The sequence below is a fragment of the Amblyraja radiata genome, chromosome 25, assembly GCF_010909765.2.
Source record: "Amblyraja radiata isolate CabotCenter1 chromosome 25, sAmbRad1.1.pri, whole genome shotgun sequence".
Taxonomy (NCBI): Eukaryota; Metazoa; Chordata; class Chondrichthyes; order Rajiformes; family Rajidae; genus Amblyraja; species Amblyraja radiata.
Genome location: NC_045980.1, coordinates 27,729,483 through 27,749,649, shown reverse-complemented (window position 1 = coordinate 27,749,649; position 20,167 = coordinate 27,729,483). Strand labels below are relative to the sequence as shown.

At 46.4% G+C, this 20,167-nt stretch overlaps 1 protein-coding gene across 8 annotated transcripts in view; it reads right to left on the bottom strand.

The window, feature by feature from the left end:
• The window catches only part of LOC116987523, a 48,382-nt gene extending 29,028 nt beyond the window's left edge, over positions 1 to 19,354 (bottom strand). For 4 of the 8 annotated variants that reach the window (XM_033043611.1, XM_033043614.1, XM_033043613.1 and 1 more), the window contains exons 1-7: positions 19,063 to 19,353; positions 16,761 to 16,766; positions 10,709 to 10,815; positions 7,455 to 7,536; positions 4,412 to 5,923; positions 2,386 to 2,467; positions 1,102 to 1,252 (exon numbers count right to left, since the gene is read on the bottom strand). In XM_033043611.1, the coding sequence (XP_032899502.1) occupies positions 1,102 to 1,252; positions 2,386 to 2,467; positions 4,412 to 5,923; positions 7,455 to 7,536; positions 10,709 to 10,815; positions 16,761 to 16,764 (1,938 nt within the window). In that variant the 5' untranslated portion in view covers positions 16,765 to 16,766; positions 19,063 to 19,353. Of the gene's footprint in view, positions 1 to 1,101; positions 1,253 to 2,385; positions 2,468 to 4,411; positions 5,924 to 7,454; positions 7,537 to 10,708; positions 10,816 to 16,760; positions 16,767 to 19,062 lie in introns of all 8 variants that reach the window. The other 4 variants (XM_033043616.1, XM_033043612.1, XM_033043609.1 and 1 more) reach the window with 4 other exon arrangements.
• Between the last annotated feature and the right edge of the window lie 813 nt (positions 19,355 to 20,167).

The window sequence follows — 20,167 nt, the reverse complement described above, 5'->3', positions numbered from 1 at the left end:
CAACCTGGTTCAGGAATAGCTACTTCCCCACAGCCATCAGGCTATTAAACCTGGCTCGGACAAAACTCTGAACATTAATAACCCATTATCTGTTATTTGCACTTTATCAGTTTATGTATTCATCTGTTTTGTAGTCAATGCCTACTATGTTCTGTTGTGCTGAAGCAAAGCAAGAATTTCATTGTCCTATCAGAGACACATGACAATAAACTCACTTGAACTTGATAATCAGTCCTCTACTACCCTCAGCGACAGGTTCACTCCCTCTCAGTGTAAATATTTCTATGCACCTTAATTTTAAATGACCCTTTATTTTGCAGCAATGTCTCCTTGTTCGTAACTCCCACTAGTGAAACCACTTCCCAGAAGATCAGAGGAACACGGTTAGCGATAATCCTCCGGGTCTGCTAGTTTTACTACTCCTATGTGGAGCTGGGTTTTCACCACGGAGGAGACTTCCTATGTGTGCATCATAGTGCAAGACATTGCCAGTAGAGTTTCATTTCCCCAACACTTAGAGTCATAGTCATAGAGTGATACAGTGTGGAAACAGGCCCTTCGGCCCAATTTGCCCACACCGGCCAACATGTCCCAGCTACACTAGTCCCACCTGCCTGTGCTTGGTCCATATCCCTCCAAACCTGTCCTATGCATGTACCTGTCTAACTGTTTCTTAAGGTATACAAAAATGCTGGAGAAACTCAGCGGGTGCAGCAGCATCTATGGAGCGAAGGAAATAGGCAACGTTTCGGGACGAAACCCTTCCGGGTTTCGGCCCGAAACGTTGCCTATTTCCTTCCGGGTTTCGGCCCGAAACGTTGCCTATTTCCTTCAGGGTTTCGTCCCAAAACGTTGCCTATTTCCTTCGCTCCATAGATGCTGCTGCACCCGCTGAGTTTCTCCAGCATTTTTGTGTACCTTCGATTTTCCAGCATCTGCAGTTCCTTCTTAAACACTAACTGTCTCTTAAATGTTGGGATAGCCTCAACTATCTCCTCTGGCAGCTTGTTCCATACATCCACTACCCTTTGTTTGAACATTTAGTACTTATCCTATGTGGCAGAATTTTAAAATGTGTCTGAGGAAAGAGTTGTACTGCACCTTGAGAGTGCTGGACACCTGAGGGCTTCTGTTCCACCTCCAGGAGTGATTCAGACAGTCTTTGAACCTGGGATTCCACGTGGAGTTTCTTTGCTCGTTGCTCCGTTCTGCAAAGTTTTCATATGTCACCGTTTGCTGGGAGCCTGCATATCTGGAACAGGAGCAGACCCTCTCAGGAGTGGAGTCACAAATCCCCACCAGCTCCGTCGCTCAGGTAAGCTTGGAGTTCCAGGGAGAACCTGACCGCAGGATCGCTGGTCCAAGCCTTGTAACTGTTTCATGGGATTAACAGTATTGGAGCCGCTCCCTTAATAATGACCGAAGATAGACACAAAATGATGGAGTAACTCAGCGGGTCAGGCAGCGTCTCTGGACAAAAGGAATAGGTTTAGTTTCGGGTCGAGCCCCTTCTTTAGACTAAGAGTCAGGGGAGAGGGAAACTAGAGGTATGAAATGGTACGGAACAAACCGATGACCCAGAAATGGTGTAGCCTACAATGGGCCATTGTTGGCTGTGGAAGAGGTGATAATGAAGGGATGTGAACAGTGAAACTAGCAGGATGTCTAATGTGAGAGAGGGATGGAGAGCGAAGGAATGCATGGGTTACTCGCGATTAGAGAAATCATTATTCATACTGCTGGGTTGTAAGCTGCCCGAGTTACAAATGCCGCGCTGTTCCTCCAATTTGTGTGTGGCCTCACTCTGACAGAGTCCCATGAATCTCAGTCCGAAGAAGGGCCTTGACCCGAAACATCACCTGGTCCTTTTCTCCAGACCTTAAGGCCATGACCTTATTGAAAGAAGCAGCAGATGCAGGGGCTGAATGCTTCCATTTCACAACCTGCCATGAGCTTGGGAGTCACAGATCAGACAAGATGAAAGATTAACTTCCCGAAGGGGACAAAAGTGAACGGGATGTAAATGTATTGTGGTGTTCTCCACTCACCGACGGAAATATTTGTTCTTTATATTTGATTTAATGGAGGTTCAGGAATGAATACGAACTTAATGCCACTTTTGGCCTTAGTTTCAGCACCAAACACTCTCCCGTCGTGCATTGCGTGGGTTGGATGCAGAGTTGAGTGGTTGCCAATCTCCAGATAGATACAGAGTGAGGCTCGCTCATGCACGGCAGTAACAATGCAGAGCTGGAGTTCCCAACAACATGATCGCAAATCACACAGCTGAAGGACTTAAAACACACTTGTATTATAAATGTAGAGGCTCCCTTCTTTCCCCAGAGCTGCTTTGAGTGAAGTAAACCTGTGCTGCGTTTCTCTGACCTGCTTCTCTCTGTCGTGGAAGTACAGTGAGTCCTCGCGCTGTGATTCCCATTCACACCTGCATCAGCCTGGAATCCCTCGCCTGCAACATAACAAATCAGCAATGACAGTCTCTCAATGGTTGCCTTGATGCAAGCTGTCCTGGACAGCTCCAGCCTTGTAAAAAAAACTGGAATCGGAAGATAGAAACACTAAAGCGTAGGAGTAGGGGAAAGGCCATTCGGCCCTCCAAGCCTGCCATCCAATATGATCAAGAGAGAGGGGCAAGAGAGTCAAGAATGTTTAATTGTCATAAGTACCAACAACAGAACGATGAAATCCTTACTTACAGCAGCATAACAAACCTGTAAACAAAATTCATAGATAACATATGAATAACAAAAAATAAAAGAAACTAATAACCACGTTACAACTGCGGATCATCCAAATTCAGTACCCTTTTTCTGATTTTTCCCCATATCCCTTGTTTAAAAGTTCAAGGAGCAGAATTAGGCCCTTCTGACCATTAAGTCTACTCTGCCATTCAATCATGATTGATCTACAGGTATCTTGCTAATATCCCTTGTGTTAGCCCTAAGAACTATAATTCAACTACTTCTTCAATAAATATAACGATTTAGATTCAATAGTTTTCTGTGCCTGAGTATTTTCAGAAGTTCTCCACTCCCTGATCTCAGTCTGAGTCCTTCAAAATCCAGCAAATATAATGCCAACCATCCCTGCACACGTCAGCATTGCCATCCCAGGGATTGTCTGGTGAACCTTCACCGCACTATGTCTAGAACAAGAACATCTGAAGAAGGGTCTCGACCCGAGACGTCACCCATTCCTTCTCTCCAGAGATGCTGCCTGTCCCGCTGAGTTACTCCAGCATTTTGAGCCTCTTCTTCTCCCAGATCAGGAGACCAAAACTGCAGGCAGTACTTAAGGTGTAGATTCAACAACACTCTGTACATTTGGCCTCTGTAACCTCATGTTATAGAAAACCAAATTCTATAGACAATTGTGTTAATGGGGAAAAGGGGGTTAGGGGCTAGAATGTTTCAGACACGCAACAACAAAGTTATTTGCTGTTTTCCCACCAACCTGGTTAAACTCGCATCAACCCACATTTCCCCACTCACTCGACCTGTCAAAATCCCACTGGTGCATCTCTGCACCCTCTTCACACCTCACGCTCCCACACAGGGTCAGGTGTTGGCTGAACTATTTTGTTCTTGCATTCGACCTCCCCAAGTGCAGCACCTCACACTTGCTTGAATTAATCTCCATCTGCCATTCCGCCACCCATTTCTGTAACTGATCAGAATCTTGCTGTACGCTTTGAAGGCTTTCCTCACAGTCCGCAACTCCGGCAATGTTAATGCCACCTGCACACTTACTAAACAACCCATCCATGTTTACGTACAAGACATTTATATATCACATCCAACAGAGGTCCCGGCACAGACCCTTGTCACAGCTCCACTGGTCACAGACCCCAGCCTGAATACTGTCCTTTATGCATAACCCTCTGTATTCTACCAGTAAGCCAGTTCTGAATTCATAAGGCCATGTCACTGTTAATCCTGTGCTTCATAATCTTCTGGATCAACCTATCGTGGGGAACTTTATGAAATGCCATACCAAAATCCATCTAGACACATTACCCGCGACCTATATAAATCAGCTTTGTCGACTTCTCAGGGGTGGAAGATTGCAACCTTCGCGTGGCCCGCCCTGTTTCGACTAATGCAATCGACTCGACGTGCACAAACGGAAGATTAAATAGAACAAGTTGTCCAACAACTTTAGGCTGTGCACGCCACACGAAAGAAGAAGTCAACTTCTCAGAAAACTTGATGGACTTGGACCCTCTAGTACATCATTACTGTTAAGGATCCTGCCGTTAACTTTCCCCTTACATTAGACCTCCCAAAGTGCAACATCTCACACTTGCTCAGATTAAACTCCATCTGCGATTGCTCTCCAGTTTAATCGACAAACACACAAGAGTTGTGAGGCTTAGTTTGAAGTGCTGACTTACCGGAATGTCCTGGTGGAGGTTTACCCTGGGGTGAGGACAGAGAGCCTCTGTAGCCCCCCGGTGCGCTGCTTCGTGCAAGCTGCCTTGTTGCCTTGGCGCCGAGGCTGGAGCCGGTCAGCGTGTGGCGTGGTGGATCCGGGGAGTGGGGAGTGACGGGGCAGCGATCACCGACAACGCTGCTCCTCCAAGCACGACAAGCCGGCGGCGGGACTGGCCGGTCCCTGGAGGGGTCAGTGGACCACGGCAGGGATTCAGAGCCACCAACAAGACTGCCGCTCATTCCCTCCCGCTGTCCTGCAATGGTGGGTTCACCTGCATGTTCCGCTGCGCCCCGGCCACTTGCAGGTGCGGTGCCGGCATTCGCTGTGTGGCGAAACACGGAAGTGTGTGCGGCATGGTACGGCGAGCGGCATCCATTCAGCGGCACGGCATCCTCCTGAAATCTGGGAGCCGGGTTCCCTTGTTGCAACGGGATCGGTTTGCGGACACACACAGATGACAGGGCCGGTGGTTCAGGGTGGACATCTCTGCCCAGCCTCTCTCCGTCCCGTGACACTCTCTGTGTTGTCTCTCTCAGCTTCACTCCGACACCAGCCAGGTCAGAGCTCAGACCCTCGTGCTTCTCCTCACCTGGGGCGGTTGCAGGAGAGCTACTCGAGACCAAAGTGCTGTCTCTCCTTGGATCTGGGTTGACAGGAGGTTCTAGGGCCGAGATGGGAACCCTGATCCCGTTCCCCAGAGGGGGGTTTCTTTGCTCCGACATGTTGTTCCGGCTGAGCTTTGAAATCCTGTGGCCCAAAGACTCGACGCTGCCGGTCCTGTAGCTCAGCCCCTGGGGCACAGAATAATCCCACTCAGGCCCAGCCAGGGACCTGCTCCCCAGCAGGACATGCTCCAACTCTTGAAATTGTTGGACGATCTCCCGATCCTCGGCTGGAGAACTGGCAGGGTTGACAACCTCCTCCTCGATGCTCCCCACAGGCTCCCGCTTCTCAATGGATCGGGACGGCCGAATTCTTCCTGAGATTTCCCAAAGAGCAACCCCGTGATTTCGCCCGCATAATATCGGGTCGTGGCCGACCTTCTCCCCACAGGACCCTTCCCGAGGATGATCCGAGGCTTCGCTTTCCGGGCTTCCTGGATGAAGGCCGGTGGACTCCTGAGATACTTCCTCCAGGGAATCCTGGCTGCCAAGTGACATCCTGCCCTCTGAACCCGAGTCAAAGGTCCAGACGGGGTCCACCATCCCCTCATGGAAGCGGGTGGCAAAGTCCTCTGTGCACACGCTGTTCGAGTCGCTGTGGTGGGCATCTTCCTGCATCTGCTGGGGTCCCAAGAGGCACTGGACTCTCCACTCATACTGTCTCCTCCTGGAGTCTCCGTCTCCCGCTTCTCTTCCGGGCCCGGGGAAAGGAACGTCGGGATGGCTTCTGGAACCTGGGTTCTGACTGCACGACACTGTCACGTCCCGTGGCCCGATCAGACGCTGGACTCCCTCCTGGCCAAGGCGACCTGCAACCAAGACACAACATGGGGATCTGTAGAATTAAGCTAGAGTCACAGGAGCCTCAGTTGCTCTGTCCCCCTAGAGGTCCCCATAGAGCAATACCCCCTCCCAAGGGGGTTATGGAATGGGCTACCAGAGGAAGAAGGGTCTTAAGAAGGGTCTCGACTGGAAACGTCACCCATTCCTTCTCTCCAGAGATGCTGCCTGTCCCGCTGACTTACTCCAGCATTTTGTGTCTACCTTCCAGTTGAGGCAGAATCTATAACAACATTTAAAATACATTTGAACAGGGACATGGATAGAAAAGGTTTAGAGGGATATGGCCAAATGCAGGGAGGCGGGACTAGTGTAGATGGGACACCTTGGTTGGCATGGACAAGCTGGGCCGAAGGGCCTGTTACCGTGCTGTATGTCTATGACACACCACGGAGAGGTATGTGGCCACGGTTGAACCCAAAACAGTTCATAGAATGTGGCCACAGACCTACTTGCTCCACACTAGGCAGGGGATTCCTCTCATGCAGGAACCATTCAGCACCCTCTCTGGAGTAAATCCCCTCCCCCCACCACAACCACAGCCACCTTCAGCCGCAAGGACCAACCAGGCCTTTGTCCCTGGACCACACTGGCTGCAGGTTAGCAAGAGCTACAGCAGCAAGAAGCACAGACTTTAAACAGAGCCACAGAGATATACAGGATGGAAATAGCCCCGTCAGTCCATCTCATCCATGCTGACCGAGTTGTTTTATTGTAGAAACAAGGAACTGCAACAACAAAAACAGAAGATGCTGGAGTAACTCAGTGGGTGAGGCAGCATCCCTGGAGAACATGGATAGGTGATGTTTCAGGTCTGGACCTTAGCAGGGTAGAGACTCCTAAACTAAAGGGCACAGGTTTAATATGCGAGAGAAAAGATGTAAAAGGGATCTGAGGAACATGTTTTTTTTCACACCGAAGATGGTGTGTATGTGGGCGGAGCTGCTAGAGGAAGTGGTAGATCAGATTCAATTGTAACCTTTGGACAGGTAAATTGATAGAAAAGGGTGAGAAGGATAGGGTCTAAATGCAGGCAAATTGGGACTAACTCTCTTCCAACTTTCCTTCCTACAATCAGTCTGAATTATGTCGGAAGGAACTGCAGATGCTGGTTTACACCAAATATAGACACAAAAAGCTGGAGTAACTCAGCGGGACAGGCAGAATCTTTGGAGAGAAGGAATGGGTGATGTTTCAGTTCGAGACCCATCTGAATAAGAGTCTCGACCCAAAACATCAACCATTCCTTCTCCCCAGAGATGCTGCCTGTCCAGCTGAGTTACTGCAGCATTTTGTGTCTATCCTCAGTCTGATTGAAGATTGGATTCAATTATAACATTTGGACAGGTACATGGACAGATTTAGGGGGGGTTAAGGGCTAAACCCAGACCCCAGAAAATTAATAACATTTAATAAAAGTCAGAATTGTATTATAAAGTGACTGGGCATTTTGCCATTAGTAAGAGCCTCACAATAACAAATACAAGTCCTGGTTCTTACCAGTGCTGCTGTGGAGCTCTTCTCCGTTCCAGAAGGTGGCGCTCTCAGTGGCTGGCTGTGCAGGACTTGTAGCGTTCGAGAACTACGGAAGATGAACAATTTAGTTTAGAGCAGTGATTCCCAACCTGGGGCCATATAGCCCCAAAGGGGCCATGGCAAATTTCAGGGGGGCCACAGAAACATTTGGGGATTTAGGGGGCCACAGGTTCAATGAAGGGGGCCACAGTTCTATTAAATTTCAGTTCTAATAAATTTAAATCTATGTAGTTGAAATATTTTTGATGTTTGTGGAATAGAATAAAAGAGTGCAATTAATAGACACTGATATTTTTATGGAAAGTATTATAATATTGAAGTACATTTTTTCCACTAATAATGTCATGGGGAGCCACAGAAAAATTAAAAGATCCCAAGGGGGCCATGAGCTAAAAAAGGTTGGGAACCACTGGTTTAGAGTATAGAGATACAGCACAGAAACAGGCCCTTCGGCCCATCAAGACTGGGTCGACCAGCGTTCCCCATACACCAGCACTATCATACACACCAGGGACAATTTACAATCTTTACTGAAGCCAATTAACCTACAAACCTGCCGTCTTTTAAATGTGGGAAGAAACTGGAGCGCCCGGGAAAAACCCACGTGGTCACGGGGAGAATGTACAGACAACACGGACAGACAGCACCCGTAGTCAGGATCGAACCTGGGTCTCTGGCGCTATAATGGAGCAACTCTACCGCTGCGCCACCGAGCCGCCCTGTTGCCATTACATAACAGATGGGGTGAGTGTCACTGTGCGGACTGCCAAGAGTTTAATATAGTTTGAGTACATGCACTTATAACCTTTGGGAACTGACCTCAAAGACGGAATGAACTACACCTCCAGGTCAAGGCATGCTGGCCCAGTTAGTCTGACATCCTGTGGCTACCTGATCTCAATCACACACTGCCAGCAGCCTGCTGCTGTTGACTGGGTGACTTTCTGACACAGCCCTGCAAGGGGCGGCTCACCTCTCAGCGACTCACCAAGGCTCCTTAGACAGCACCACCCAAGCCCATTACCTCAACCAGCTAGAAGGACACAGGCAGAAAAATAATGGTAACTCCTCCTCTTACAGGTTATCCTCCAAGCCACACAAAATCCCAACTTGGAATGATAACAACATCCCATCATTGTCGGTGGGTAAATAGTTTAGTTTAGCATTGGAGAAGGTTCAGCGTAGCAACAGGCCCTTCGGCCCACTGAGTCTCCAGAACAAGGGGTCACAGTTCCAGAACAAGGGGTCACAGTTTAAGGATAAGGGGGAAATCTTTTAGGACCGAGATGAGCAAAAGGTAGTTGAGGCCAGTTCATTGGCTATATTTAAGAGGGAGTTAGATGTGGCCCTTGTGGCTAAAGGGATCAGGGGGTATGGAGAGAAAGGCAGGTACAGGATACTGAGTTGGATGATCAGCCATGATCATATTGAATGGCGGTGCAGGCCGAATGGCCTACTCCTGCACCTATTTTCTATGTTATGTTTCTATGAGTCCGCGCCGACCATGATAACCCGTGCACTAGTTCTATTACACCCAAGGGACAATTTTCAGAAGACAATTAACGTCTTCGGAGTGTGGGAGGAAGCTGGAGCACCTGGAGAAAATACACGGGGTCATAGAAACATAGAAACATAGAAATTAGGTGCAGGAGTAGGCCATTCGGCCCTTCGAGCCTGCACCGCCATTCAATATGATCATGGCTGATCATCCAACTCAGTATCCCGTACCTGCCTTCTCTCCATACCCTCTGATCCCCTTAGCCACAAGGGCCACATCTAACTCCCTCTTAAATATAGCCAATGAACTGGCCTTGACTACCCTCTGTGGCAGAGAGTTCCAGAGATTCACCACTCTCTGTGTGAAAAAAGTTCTTCTCATCTCGGTTTTAAAGGATTTCCCCCTTATCGTTGTCTTGTACAATGACAATAAAGATTATTATTATTATTATTATTATCCTTAAGCTGTGATCCCTTGTCCTGGACTTCCCCAACATCGGGAGCAATCTTCCTGCATCTAGCCTGTCCAACCCCTTAAGAATTTTGTAAGTTTCTATAAGATCCCCTCTCAATCTCCTAAATTCTAGAGAGTATAAACCAAGTCTATCCAGTCTTTCTTCATAAGACAGTCCTGACATCCCAGGAATCAGTCTGGTGAACCTTCTCTGCACTCCCTCTATGGCAATAATGTCCTTCCTCAGATTTGGAGACCAAAACTGTACGCAATACTCCAGGTGTGGTCTCACCAAGACCCTGTACAACTGCAGTAGAACCTCCCTGCTCCTATACTCAAATCCTTTTGCTATGAAAGCTAACATACCATTGGCTTTCTTCACTGCCTGCTGCACCTGCATGCCTACTTTCAATGACTGGTGTACCATGACACCCAGGTCTCGCTGCATCTCCCCTTTTCCTAGTCGGCCACCATTTAGATAATAGTCTGCTTACCTGTTTTTGCCACCAAAATGGATAACCTCACATTTATCCACATTATACTGCATCTGCCAAACATTTGCCCACTCACCCAGCCTATCCAAGTCACCTTGCAGTCAAAGAGAGAATGTGCAAACTCCGTACAGACAGCACCCGTGGGCAGGATTGAAGCCCGGGTCTCTGGTGCTGTAAGGCAGCAACTTTACCGCTGCACCACTGTGTGGCCAAACTCCTGGAACTGCCGCCTTAACAGCATTGCGGGTGCACCTACACCTCGAGATCTGCAGCGATTAAAGAAGGCAGCAATTCACCACCACCTTTGAGGGCAATTAGGGATGGGCAATTAAGTATTGTCTCACCCTGCACAGCACTTATCCCTTGAATGATTTTTTACAAAAAGTATGGGATATTTGAGACTGAGGCCAGGATAGCTCAAATCTGCCAGAGAATTATACAGCACAGGAATGGACCCTTTGGCCCATCGTGTGCATGCCAACAATCTATGTTAATCCCAGTCATTCAGGGCAACGCTCAGGGCATTGGGAGCCATGCCAAGGGCAGGCAGCACCAATGCACCTCCCAACATTCAGAGATCACCAGCAGCAAGTGTGGTCTTTCTTCACAAATGCCGTGGAATTCTTCTGGGTTGTTGGGCTCTGTATAGAGCTGGAGTCACAGTAGAGGCCTCTGCCAGAGTAAGGGGAGGTAGACCTTCTGAAAAGAAAAGCCAGTTAGTGCCAGCATTCAGCTTAGTTTTGAGATACTGTACATTGATAACTCGGCTTTACCTGCATCTGACTGAGTTGAGCATCAATGGAGTCCATCAGATAATCACAGTGGTCTTTAATGGGACCTGATGGAGTCTCAGTTTGAACCTGACTCTCCGTCTCCATCCCTGTACAAGAGGCAAAGCAGAATATTTCAAAGGTCATTCATTACACCAATTGTGTATTTTAAACAAGTTAAATGTTTACACTAATTGGAATCACTTCCCAAACCCCCATCTTTTATCCTTCAATAAAATTCTGTGAACTGGGATCATTGCGGACTTGTTAGTGGGATAGCAATTTTTTAATTAATGACCAGGAGAGAGCAAACCTGTCCAGGAGACAATCCTTCCCACTTATTTTTCTTTTAGCAAAAGTAAGTTTATTACAGGTTCAAAATGACAACCAAAGCTCTATTCTAAGGATACTTCAGTCCAACAAAAAAAGGAATATGCAAATATCAAAGCAAAATGTTGATATCCTTATCTAAGATGCACTCAAGCCCTGTTGCGCCCAGCGGTCCCAGAAAGTGGGCAAAGTGCCCGTGGTCACTGCGGGAAACCTCTCCAGGGATAACCAGACATGGATGCAAGCCTGGAAGAGGGGCAGGCAGTCGACACATGCGGAGCCTTCAGCCGTTTGGCCCACGCCCAGCAGCAACCTGACCAGGAGATCCCCCGACCAACTCACCTCCTCCTTCCCACTTCCAATCAGGCTGTTTCTCTGTTCGGCCCGGGTTAATATTTACACAAGGGCAATGGCAACACCCGCCTGAGCACAAAACCATGTTGTAATATTTGTATGGGTTTTCTGGAGGACCAAACTGTTAGATAACCTTAGTGCTGAGTGGAAGTGTCACATTGCAATACTGCAATTCCCCATCATTGCCACTGGAGGGTCTCAGTGAACCATTTCTGTGCAGGGGAAAGGGTTTAGATCAAGATGGACACAAAGTGCTGGAGGAACTCAGAGAGTCAGGCAGCATCTTTGGAGAAAAGGGATGGGTGATCTATCGGGTTGGGTCCCTTCTTCAGTTTGATCAAGGACAGGTTTCTATCTTACAGAATCAGCATTGGATGCTGTCAGGTTACTGGTATTGTAACTCAAAATCAAAGAGTAAAAGCACTACAGATAGCAATGTTACAAAATTTTGAGATTTTAAAAATCAAGTCTGTAATTTATCCCATCAGATAAAGCATAAAAATAAGTTTAATTTGACACCTAATTCACTTTCATATCTCAAGTATTTAAAAAGTTATGGCCATTTTCATACTCGGAAATGAGCATCTTGTTCCCTATTGATTTTCTATGGACATAACAAAAAAGTTGTGATCGTGAACAGTCAAAAGCCCATAACTTTCTTAAAAATTAAGAGAACTGAATGAAATTTTCAGTTATCATAGATTGAAGCATTCTGAAACAAATATAAAATAATCTTACTTGGATGACCTGAAATTAAAGCATATAATTAGTTAGTTACCTAATTGTAGCTAATTTCAGACTTCAATTACTAGATCTAAACATCTATCCATTTCTTAATAAATTATTAACATTTTTAAATAGCCTAAATGTCCAAATAATATTCACAAATAATTCACAATAAAACATGATTTTTAAATCTCATTTACATTAATTTATAGACCAAATGGAAGGAATTCAGTGTTCAATTGCTGTAAATAAATGCCCATTTAAATCAGCTTTCCAGTGGGTCCCTGTGGAACGCGCTGGTTTAGAATGTTCACATTGCGGTAGATTTGTGCCCCAAATGCCCAGAAAAATACTGCGCGATATAATGGGCCCAAATTGAGCTGCTCGCAATATTAAATTTTGTATAAAGGGATCTTTAGAAGCCCTTTTTAATGTAAAAATATACAACCTAACTTCTGCTATTTGCTTTATGAGACTCTGCGGTTGCTGGCGGTCGCGGGTTTAGAGATTGATTTTTAAACTACTATAACTATTATACGAGGCCTTTAAACCTAATAATAGCTTTTGCGACGGGGTCTTCCAGCGATTTTTCGTTAATAATTAACTAGGCTGAACATTTTCGATTGGAACAGCTTAGAGAAAATCGCGTTTTAAACCCGCCCCCTCTAAACGGCGCCAAAATCGCGCACACGGGCAGCAGCAGATTTTCAAAGACGCTTCAGGTAGGCTTTGCAACATACCTACTACAGAGGCTCCAAACATGATACATAAAGAGGATGCTGGAAATATTCAGCAATCAAGCAACTTCCCCTGGAGAGAGAAAAGACCTTCATTCAAGAAGAGTATGAAGAAGAGCAGCACGGTAGCATAGTGGTAGAGCTGCTGCCTTACAGCGCCAGAGATCTGGGTTCGATCCTGACTGCAAGTGTGGAGTTTGTATTCTCCCTGTGACCTGCGTGATTTCCTCCTACACTCCAAAGACCTACAGCTTTGTAGATTAATTGGCTTGGTATCATTGTAAATTGTCCCTTGTGTGAAGGATAGTGTAAGTGTGTGAGGATTGCTGGCCGGTGCGGATTTGGTGGGCCGAAACTAAACTAAGAGTTTAGAAATGGGAAAGTACAGTAAAACTCTATTAATCCAGCCCATTTGGGATTCTGATGATGCTGGATTAGCAGATCTTCTGGACTATTGGATGCGGTTCTATTAATATCCCTTTTTAAAAAAATGTAACAGATGAATATTTTTTCCCCAGTGAGCCTGTGGAAAATTTAAAGGGAGCATGGGAAAGATAGGCGGATGGGAAATGCCAGAAATGGGGCCCTGGTGTGTGTGTGGAGGAGTGTGGCACATCATCATCTGGTGAGCCATATGCTGAACAATGGGATTTACAAATAGTTGGATAATGGATTATCAGAGTATGACTGTATTGTTGCACTTGCTCGATGTACTGATGGTGTCACCTCTGGAGTTACGTGCAAAGTTCTGGTCCCCTAACCGATGAAAGGAATTGCAGGCATTGGAGCTAGCTAAAAGAGATGGGCAGGGTTAATTTCTGGAATCATTACGTTGTCCTTCAACAAGCAGCAAAATAAGTTAGATTTGAATGGGTAGCTCTGCTATGATGTGATGGTTATGTTCCTTGCTTTACAGAAAGTCACATTATGGCAGGACAGGACATTATGTAGTTGCCTTCCAAGCACAGATTTAGACACACTTTAGTATTAGTGACTGTGCTATAACCAATGTGTCTTGCAAATAGTGTTCCCTAATCCATCATGTGCAGGAAGGAACTGCAGATGCTGGTTTATACCAAAGTTAGACATACAATGCTGGAGCAACTCAGTGGATCAGGTAGTATCTCTGGAGAAAATGAATAGGTGACGTTTCGGGTCGAGACCTTCCTTCGGACTACAAACCTGAAATGTAATCTATTCCTTTTCTCCGGAGGTGCTGCCTGACCCGCTGAGTTATTCCAGCATTTTGTGTCTATCTTTCCAAATCCATCTTCTTCTTCTTCTTGCGTATGGCATGCACAACCTAAAGTTGTAGGACAACTTGTTCTATTTGGTCTTATTTGGTTGTGCACGCCAGGTTGATAGCATTCGTCGAAACAGGGCGGACCACGTGAAGGTTGCAATCTCCCACCCCACCAAATCCATCAATCGCATTATAAGGAATATCTGTTGTGGAAATACCCATTACAACAGAACCACCCGTGTTCACCATGGAATACGCGCGGTGGAGTATCTAGGATGCAGAAAATGTGGTGGAGAGTGTGTTTAGTGAGGTGGTCACACCAAAGGCACCAGAAGAAGAGGGAACGGGTCACAACCAGGAAGGCAGTAAAGGCAGGAGGATGGTGGCAGACCCATCTGTGATCTTTCCCCTCTCAAACAGGTGATGGATACTGTGCAGGTATGGTGTCCCTCCAGGGGATAATGGCAGCAATGGCCGTGGCACCTCAGAGGCCTTTGTTGCATTTCAATTTTTTTTTCTTCTAACCTGCAGAATGTGTGTGATTCATGTATCTTAGTTCAGTTTAGTTTTGAGATACTCCGGCCCACTGACCAGCAATCCCCGTACACTAACACTATCCTACACACACTAGGGCCAATTCACAATTTTAGTGTAGCTAATTAACCTACATACCTGTAGGTCTTTGGAGTGTGGGAGGAAACCAGAGCACCCGGGGGAAACCAACACAAGTCACAAGGACAATGTACAAACCCTTTACAGCCAGCACCCATAGTCAGGATTGAACCCGGGTCTCTGGTGCTGTAAGGCAGCAACTCTACCGCTGCACCACTGTGCCACCCTTATTATTATGATTATTGTTCTATTTTTTGTGATGTCAGCGTCTTTGTGCCTGTGATGCCGCTGCAAACATTGTGTCCTGTTCCTGTGAATATGATAATATACTTGACCCGACGACATGTTAAATAACAAGGGTCTGTTCATGATCATATACACAGGAACAGTGTGGTATGGACACAATGAAAAATCTAGTTTGCCTTTGTCCTGTTTTCACATCTTACACTTCCTTATCTATACACTTCCTTATCTGTGCACCGCCCACTCCCCTGGCATCAGTCTGAAGAAGCGTCTCGACCCGAAACGCCACCCATTTCTCTCCAGAGATGCTGCCTGTCCCGCTGAGTTATTCCAGCATTTTGTGTCTATCTTCCTGCTGTTGGGTTGGTTCTAACTGTGTGTGGACATGTCTGGCTGTATTGTCAGCCTCATGGCAAGGTGACAGTCATCTTCAAGAGTCAATGTCAAACACCTGTGGACTCACTCCCCTGTGGAACTGAGGCCCCAGCAAGGGGGCACCATGCCTGGCCCAGAGATCGGCGCATCTGTAGAAGTTGGTGAGAGTTGGGGACATGCCGAACATGTGGGCCGAAGGGCCTGTTCCTGTGCTGCACCATTCTATGTTCACAATGCCGTTTCATTCAAGGCTATGCAAATACATTTTTAGCCCATTGTGCAAAATAAATATTTAAATATTTTTTGCACTACAAACAGCAAATGCAGATTTCCAATTGGCTCAAGTTGTGCGATTTCATCAAAAAAACATTTTATTAATTTTTTTAGCTACAGGATATAGAGCCTCTTTTAATATGGCCAGGTTGAGAAAGGTTGTCTTCAGCATCAGTTCAGTGTAAACCAAGCCCAAATCTAACAACCTTTCAACTCATTGCGAGCCTTCAAACAGGTAAGTGACTTCCTGGCTTCTACTTGGAACTGCCGTTGGCGTGGTAACCTGTACCATAAAGCCGTACAAAAATCTGATCTCATCCTTCTCCCAGGTCAACGGTACACAATTCCCTTGCTGTCAGCTTTGATTTCCTGAAGCGAGGGCTTCAAAAGAAATTGCATACAGGTATACAAAAGGAACCGGCCAAATACAAGCTGTCACAATGCCACCAGCTTCCAACAAAGCTAAAAACTGTATCAAACAGGAGCCAGAAGGAAGCACAACATGAAGACTATCACCTGGACTAAACATGTCATCACCTAAAACTGAAATACCATCACGGCGAATGGGGGCTCGGGAAGGCACATCAGTGTTCTCCCTATCAAAGCGTGCGTAAAACGCATTGAGCTCGTCAGGGAGTGTTGCTTCGCTGACATTTGACCTGCCTCCTGATTTCGCCTTGTCGGATGTGATGGCATTCAAGCCCTGCCACAGTTGCCGAACATCCATCTCAGGTTGAAGACAAGGCACAGGTTGAAGATGGGCCTTCATGTTAAGGTGTGGACAGAGAGCACACCATAGGGATGGAAGAACTGAGGACCAACATCTTCCGCGGAGTCTGCCTAAACTTACCTGATCTTCCGGTTGTTCAATACTTTAACTCCCCCTCCCATTCCCACACTGACCTTTCTGTCCTGGGCCTCCTCCATTGTCTGAGTGAGGCCCAGCGCAAATTGGAGGAACAGCACCTTATATTTCGTTTGGGTAGCTTACACCCCAGTGGTATGAACATACTTCAAGTAGCCCTTGCTTTCCCTCTCACTCCATCCCCTCCCCCTTCCCAGTTCTCCTACCAGTCTTCCAGCTTCTGGCTACATTTTACGTCTCTGTACCGCACACTCCTCTGACATCAGTCAGAAGAAGGGTCTCGACCCGAAACATCACCCATTCCTTCTCTCTACAGATATTGCCCGTCCCGGGGGAGGAGAGAAAACCATTCATCCAAACTGAAACATCAGGATCAAATGGATGTTCTCTACTCAAATAATGAAAAGTGAAGATATTATAAATAGCAGTTTTGCTTCAAAATGTATGTTCAGAGGTGATAAGTTGCTATTCAGACGAGTGGGCTATGTATATTGTTCCCCTACAGTTGGAATTACTGTATTTTCTGATCCAAGAAAGAGATGGAAACGCCATCTACAGATGTGCCGTTGAAAGCATTTTATCGGAATGCATCCCAGCATGGTTTGGGAACAGCTCCATCCAAGACCATGAAATTGCAGTGAAATGTGGATGCAGCCCAGACTATCACACAAACAAACCTCACGCTGCCTCGACAAGGCTAGCAGCATAATCAAGGATGAGTCACACACCGGCCACTCCCTCTTCTGCCCTCTCCCATCGGGCAAAAGGGAAAGAAGCGTGAAAACACACACCTCCAGATTCAGGAACAGTTTCTTCCCATCTTTTAGCAGGCAACTGAACTATCCTACCAACAGCGAGAGAGCAGTCCTGAGCTACTATTTATCTCATTGGAGACCCTCGGACTATCTTTGATCGGACTTTACTAGACTTTATCTTGCACAAAACGTTATTTCCTTTATCATGTATCTGTATACTGTGGATGGCTCAATTGTAATCATGCATTGTCTTTCCACTGACTGGTTAGCATGCAACAGAAAGCTTTTCACTGTATGTCAGTACACGCGACAATAAACTGAAAAAAGAGAAATATAAACAGTATTTCCAGACACTGCACCCCAGTGTCTTTGCCATTTCCATCAAGGCTCCACGACTTCCGTCCCACCCATCTCCCCCACCTCACCTCTGACCCTGCCTCTCACTATATCTCATAGCATGGGGGGGGGGCAGCAAAAACAAAGGTGGGGGGGGACGAAGAAGGAATTAGTACTTTTTGTAACTTTGTCGGAGCCTTTGTGGCGACTCTTTTGTGTACTTTGTATGGAAAAACAAAGAATTTCACTGCACCTAGCTTGGCACAAATGACGAAAAAGTATAATTTTCAGCTGGTCCGTGTAGATGGGGATCTGTCCAGCGCCTCTTATGATGTCGACAAAACCGTGACCACCTGCAGATTTAGGCAGTGCCACCGCTGGACAGGTGGTCAGGAAGAGACAGGACATCCTCCGAGTCCAGCCTCCTCCTGCTCCACACTGAGTCCCTCCTCAAAGCCTGGGTGCAAAACCTGAGGTACCAAAGCACCCATTTAAACCGCCCGACCCCCTCCCTGCATGCACGCTTCAATGGTCTTTATAAGTTCTAGGAGTAGAATTAGGCCATTCGGCCCATCAAGTCTACTCTGCCATTCTCCCAGTAACTCCTGACTTCCCTCTGGAAGGCGACTCCGGACTGTCAAAGCTGCTACAGCCAGACATAAAAACAGCTTTTTTCCACGAGTAGTAGCTCTGCTCAATAACCAAAAATCTGTAGCCTCCTTTTGCTCTGGTATTTTATTTAATTCACATTCACGTTTAATCGATAATGTTTTATTATTAATGTTTAATGTTTTATGTGTCATTCCTAACTGTCACTAAATGTCATGTTGTCACTTGCGACAACATTTTGTTTTTTAAATGTGCTATATAAATAAATGTGACTTGACTTGACATGACTTGCGGGCGGAGCACCAAGGCAAATTCCTTGTGTGTGAATACTTGGCCAATAAACTTATTCATTCATTCTTACTAATCAAGAATCTGTCAACCTCCGCCTTAAAAATACCCACTGATTTGGCCTCCACAGCCGTCCGTGGCAATGAATTCCACAGATTCTCCACCTTCTGACTAGAGAAATTCCTCCTCATCTCCTTTCTAATGGTACATCTTTTTATTCTGATTGGTCCTAGACTCTCCCACAAGTGGAAACATCCTCTCCACATCCACTCTATCCAGGCCTGTCACTATTCGGTGAGTTTCAATGAGATACCCCCTCATCCTCTTAAACTCCAGTGAGCACAGGCGCAGTGCCTTCAAACGACCGTCTTCCTGCACAGATTGTGCCCGAATCAAAACTACAAACCACTTGGTTATTTTACACCGGTTAAAAAAGTTAAGGGGTGTCAAGACTCTGCAAAATAACACGATGCATGTAAACCCCCTCGAGTTAAACTGCGAAATGAGAATTACATTTTTCTTTCGGTTAATTTACAGCAATTTAAATTATATACTTGCCATTAATACATTGCTTATTGAAATGCTTGTAGACAATGATATAAAGCACTAACCGGTTGGAATTGTCTCAATTTGCAGCTGCACTGCCAGAAGTTAGGTTCGGGAGGTTTAGGAAACTCTGCAAACTCTTGTCTCCGGGAGCTCGACGGCCGGCCGTCGCCCGGCAACCGGCACGCGCCGGAAACAGCTCCCTTCACCATCGGCGGCCGGCGGCGCCCGCGGTTGCTCAGCAACAGAGGCCCACAGGGACAAGGCAGGCGGGAAAGTTAGCGCCCTGGGGAGAAGCAGGGATGGAGGGAGGGGTGTGGGGAAGAAAGACAGGGAGAGAGACGATGAGAGAGAAAGAGACGGAGAGGGAGAGGGAGAGAGAAAGAAAGGAAAGGAACAAAGATAGAAAGAATAGGAAGGAAGGATAGAGAGGAAGGGAGAGAGAGAAAGACGAAAAAAGAGAGAGGGAGAAAGAAAGAGACAGAAACTTAAGAAAAAGAAAGGAACAAAGAGAGAAATAATAGGATGAAAGGATAGCGAGGAAGGGAGAGAGAGAGAAATACGGAGAGAGAAAGAAAGAAAGAAAGAAAGAAAGAAAGAAAGAAAGAAAGAAAGAAAGAGAGAAACCGAGAAAGTTTAGAAGGAAAAGAAGGAAGGATAGAGAGGAAAGGTGAGAGAGAGAACGAGGCTGAGATAGAACGAGGGAGGGAAGGTGAAAAAGAGTGAAAACAAGATTGTGAGAGGGGGGGGAGGGAAATAAAGCGAGGAAAGGGGAGAGGTGAGAGAGACAGAACGAGGCAGTGAAGGTGAAAAAGAGAGTGAAAGTAAGATTGATGGAGAGAGGGATGGAGGGAAGGTGAGTATAAATTATCGGAGGAAATTGAGAGAGAGAGTGAGGGAGGCTGGGGGATGGAGGGAAGGTTGGTAGAAAGTAGAGGAAAATGAGTGGGAGGGAGAGAGAGAAAATGTGAGTGAATGGGAATGAGGGAGGGAGGGGAAGAGAGGATAAGTATATAAAAGGAGAAATGGGGGCGAGAGAATGAGACAAAGGGAAATAGGGTAAAAGGATAAAAGGATAAAATGACTGAAGGCGAGAAAGGCAGTGAGCGTTCCAAACCAACTGTTGAGGTGTAGCTACATTATGACATCTACCAACAATGCCAGGTATCA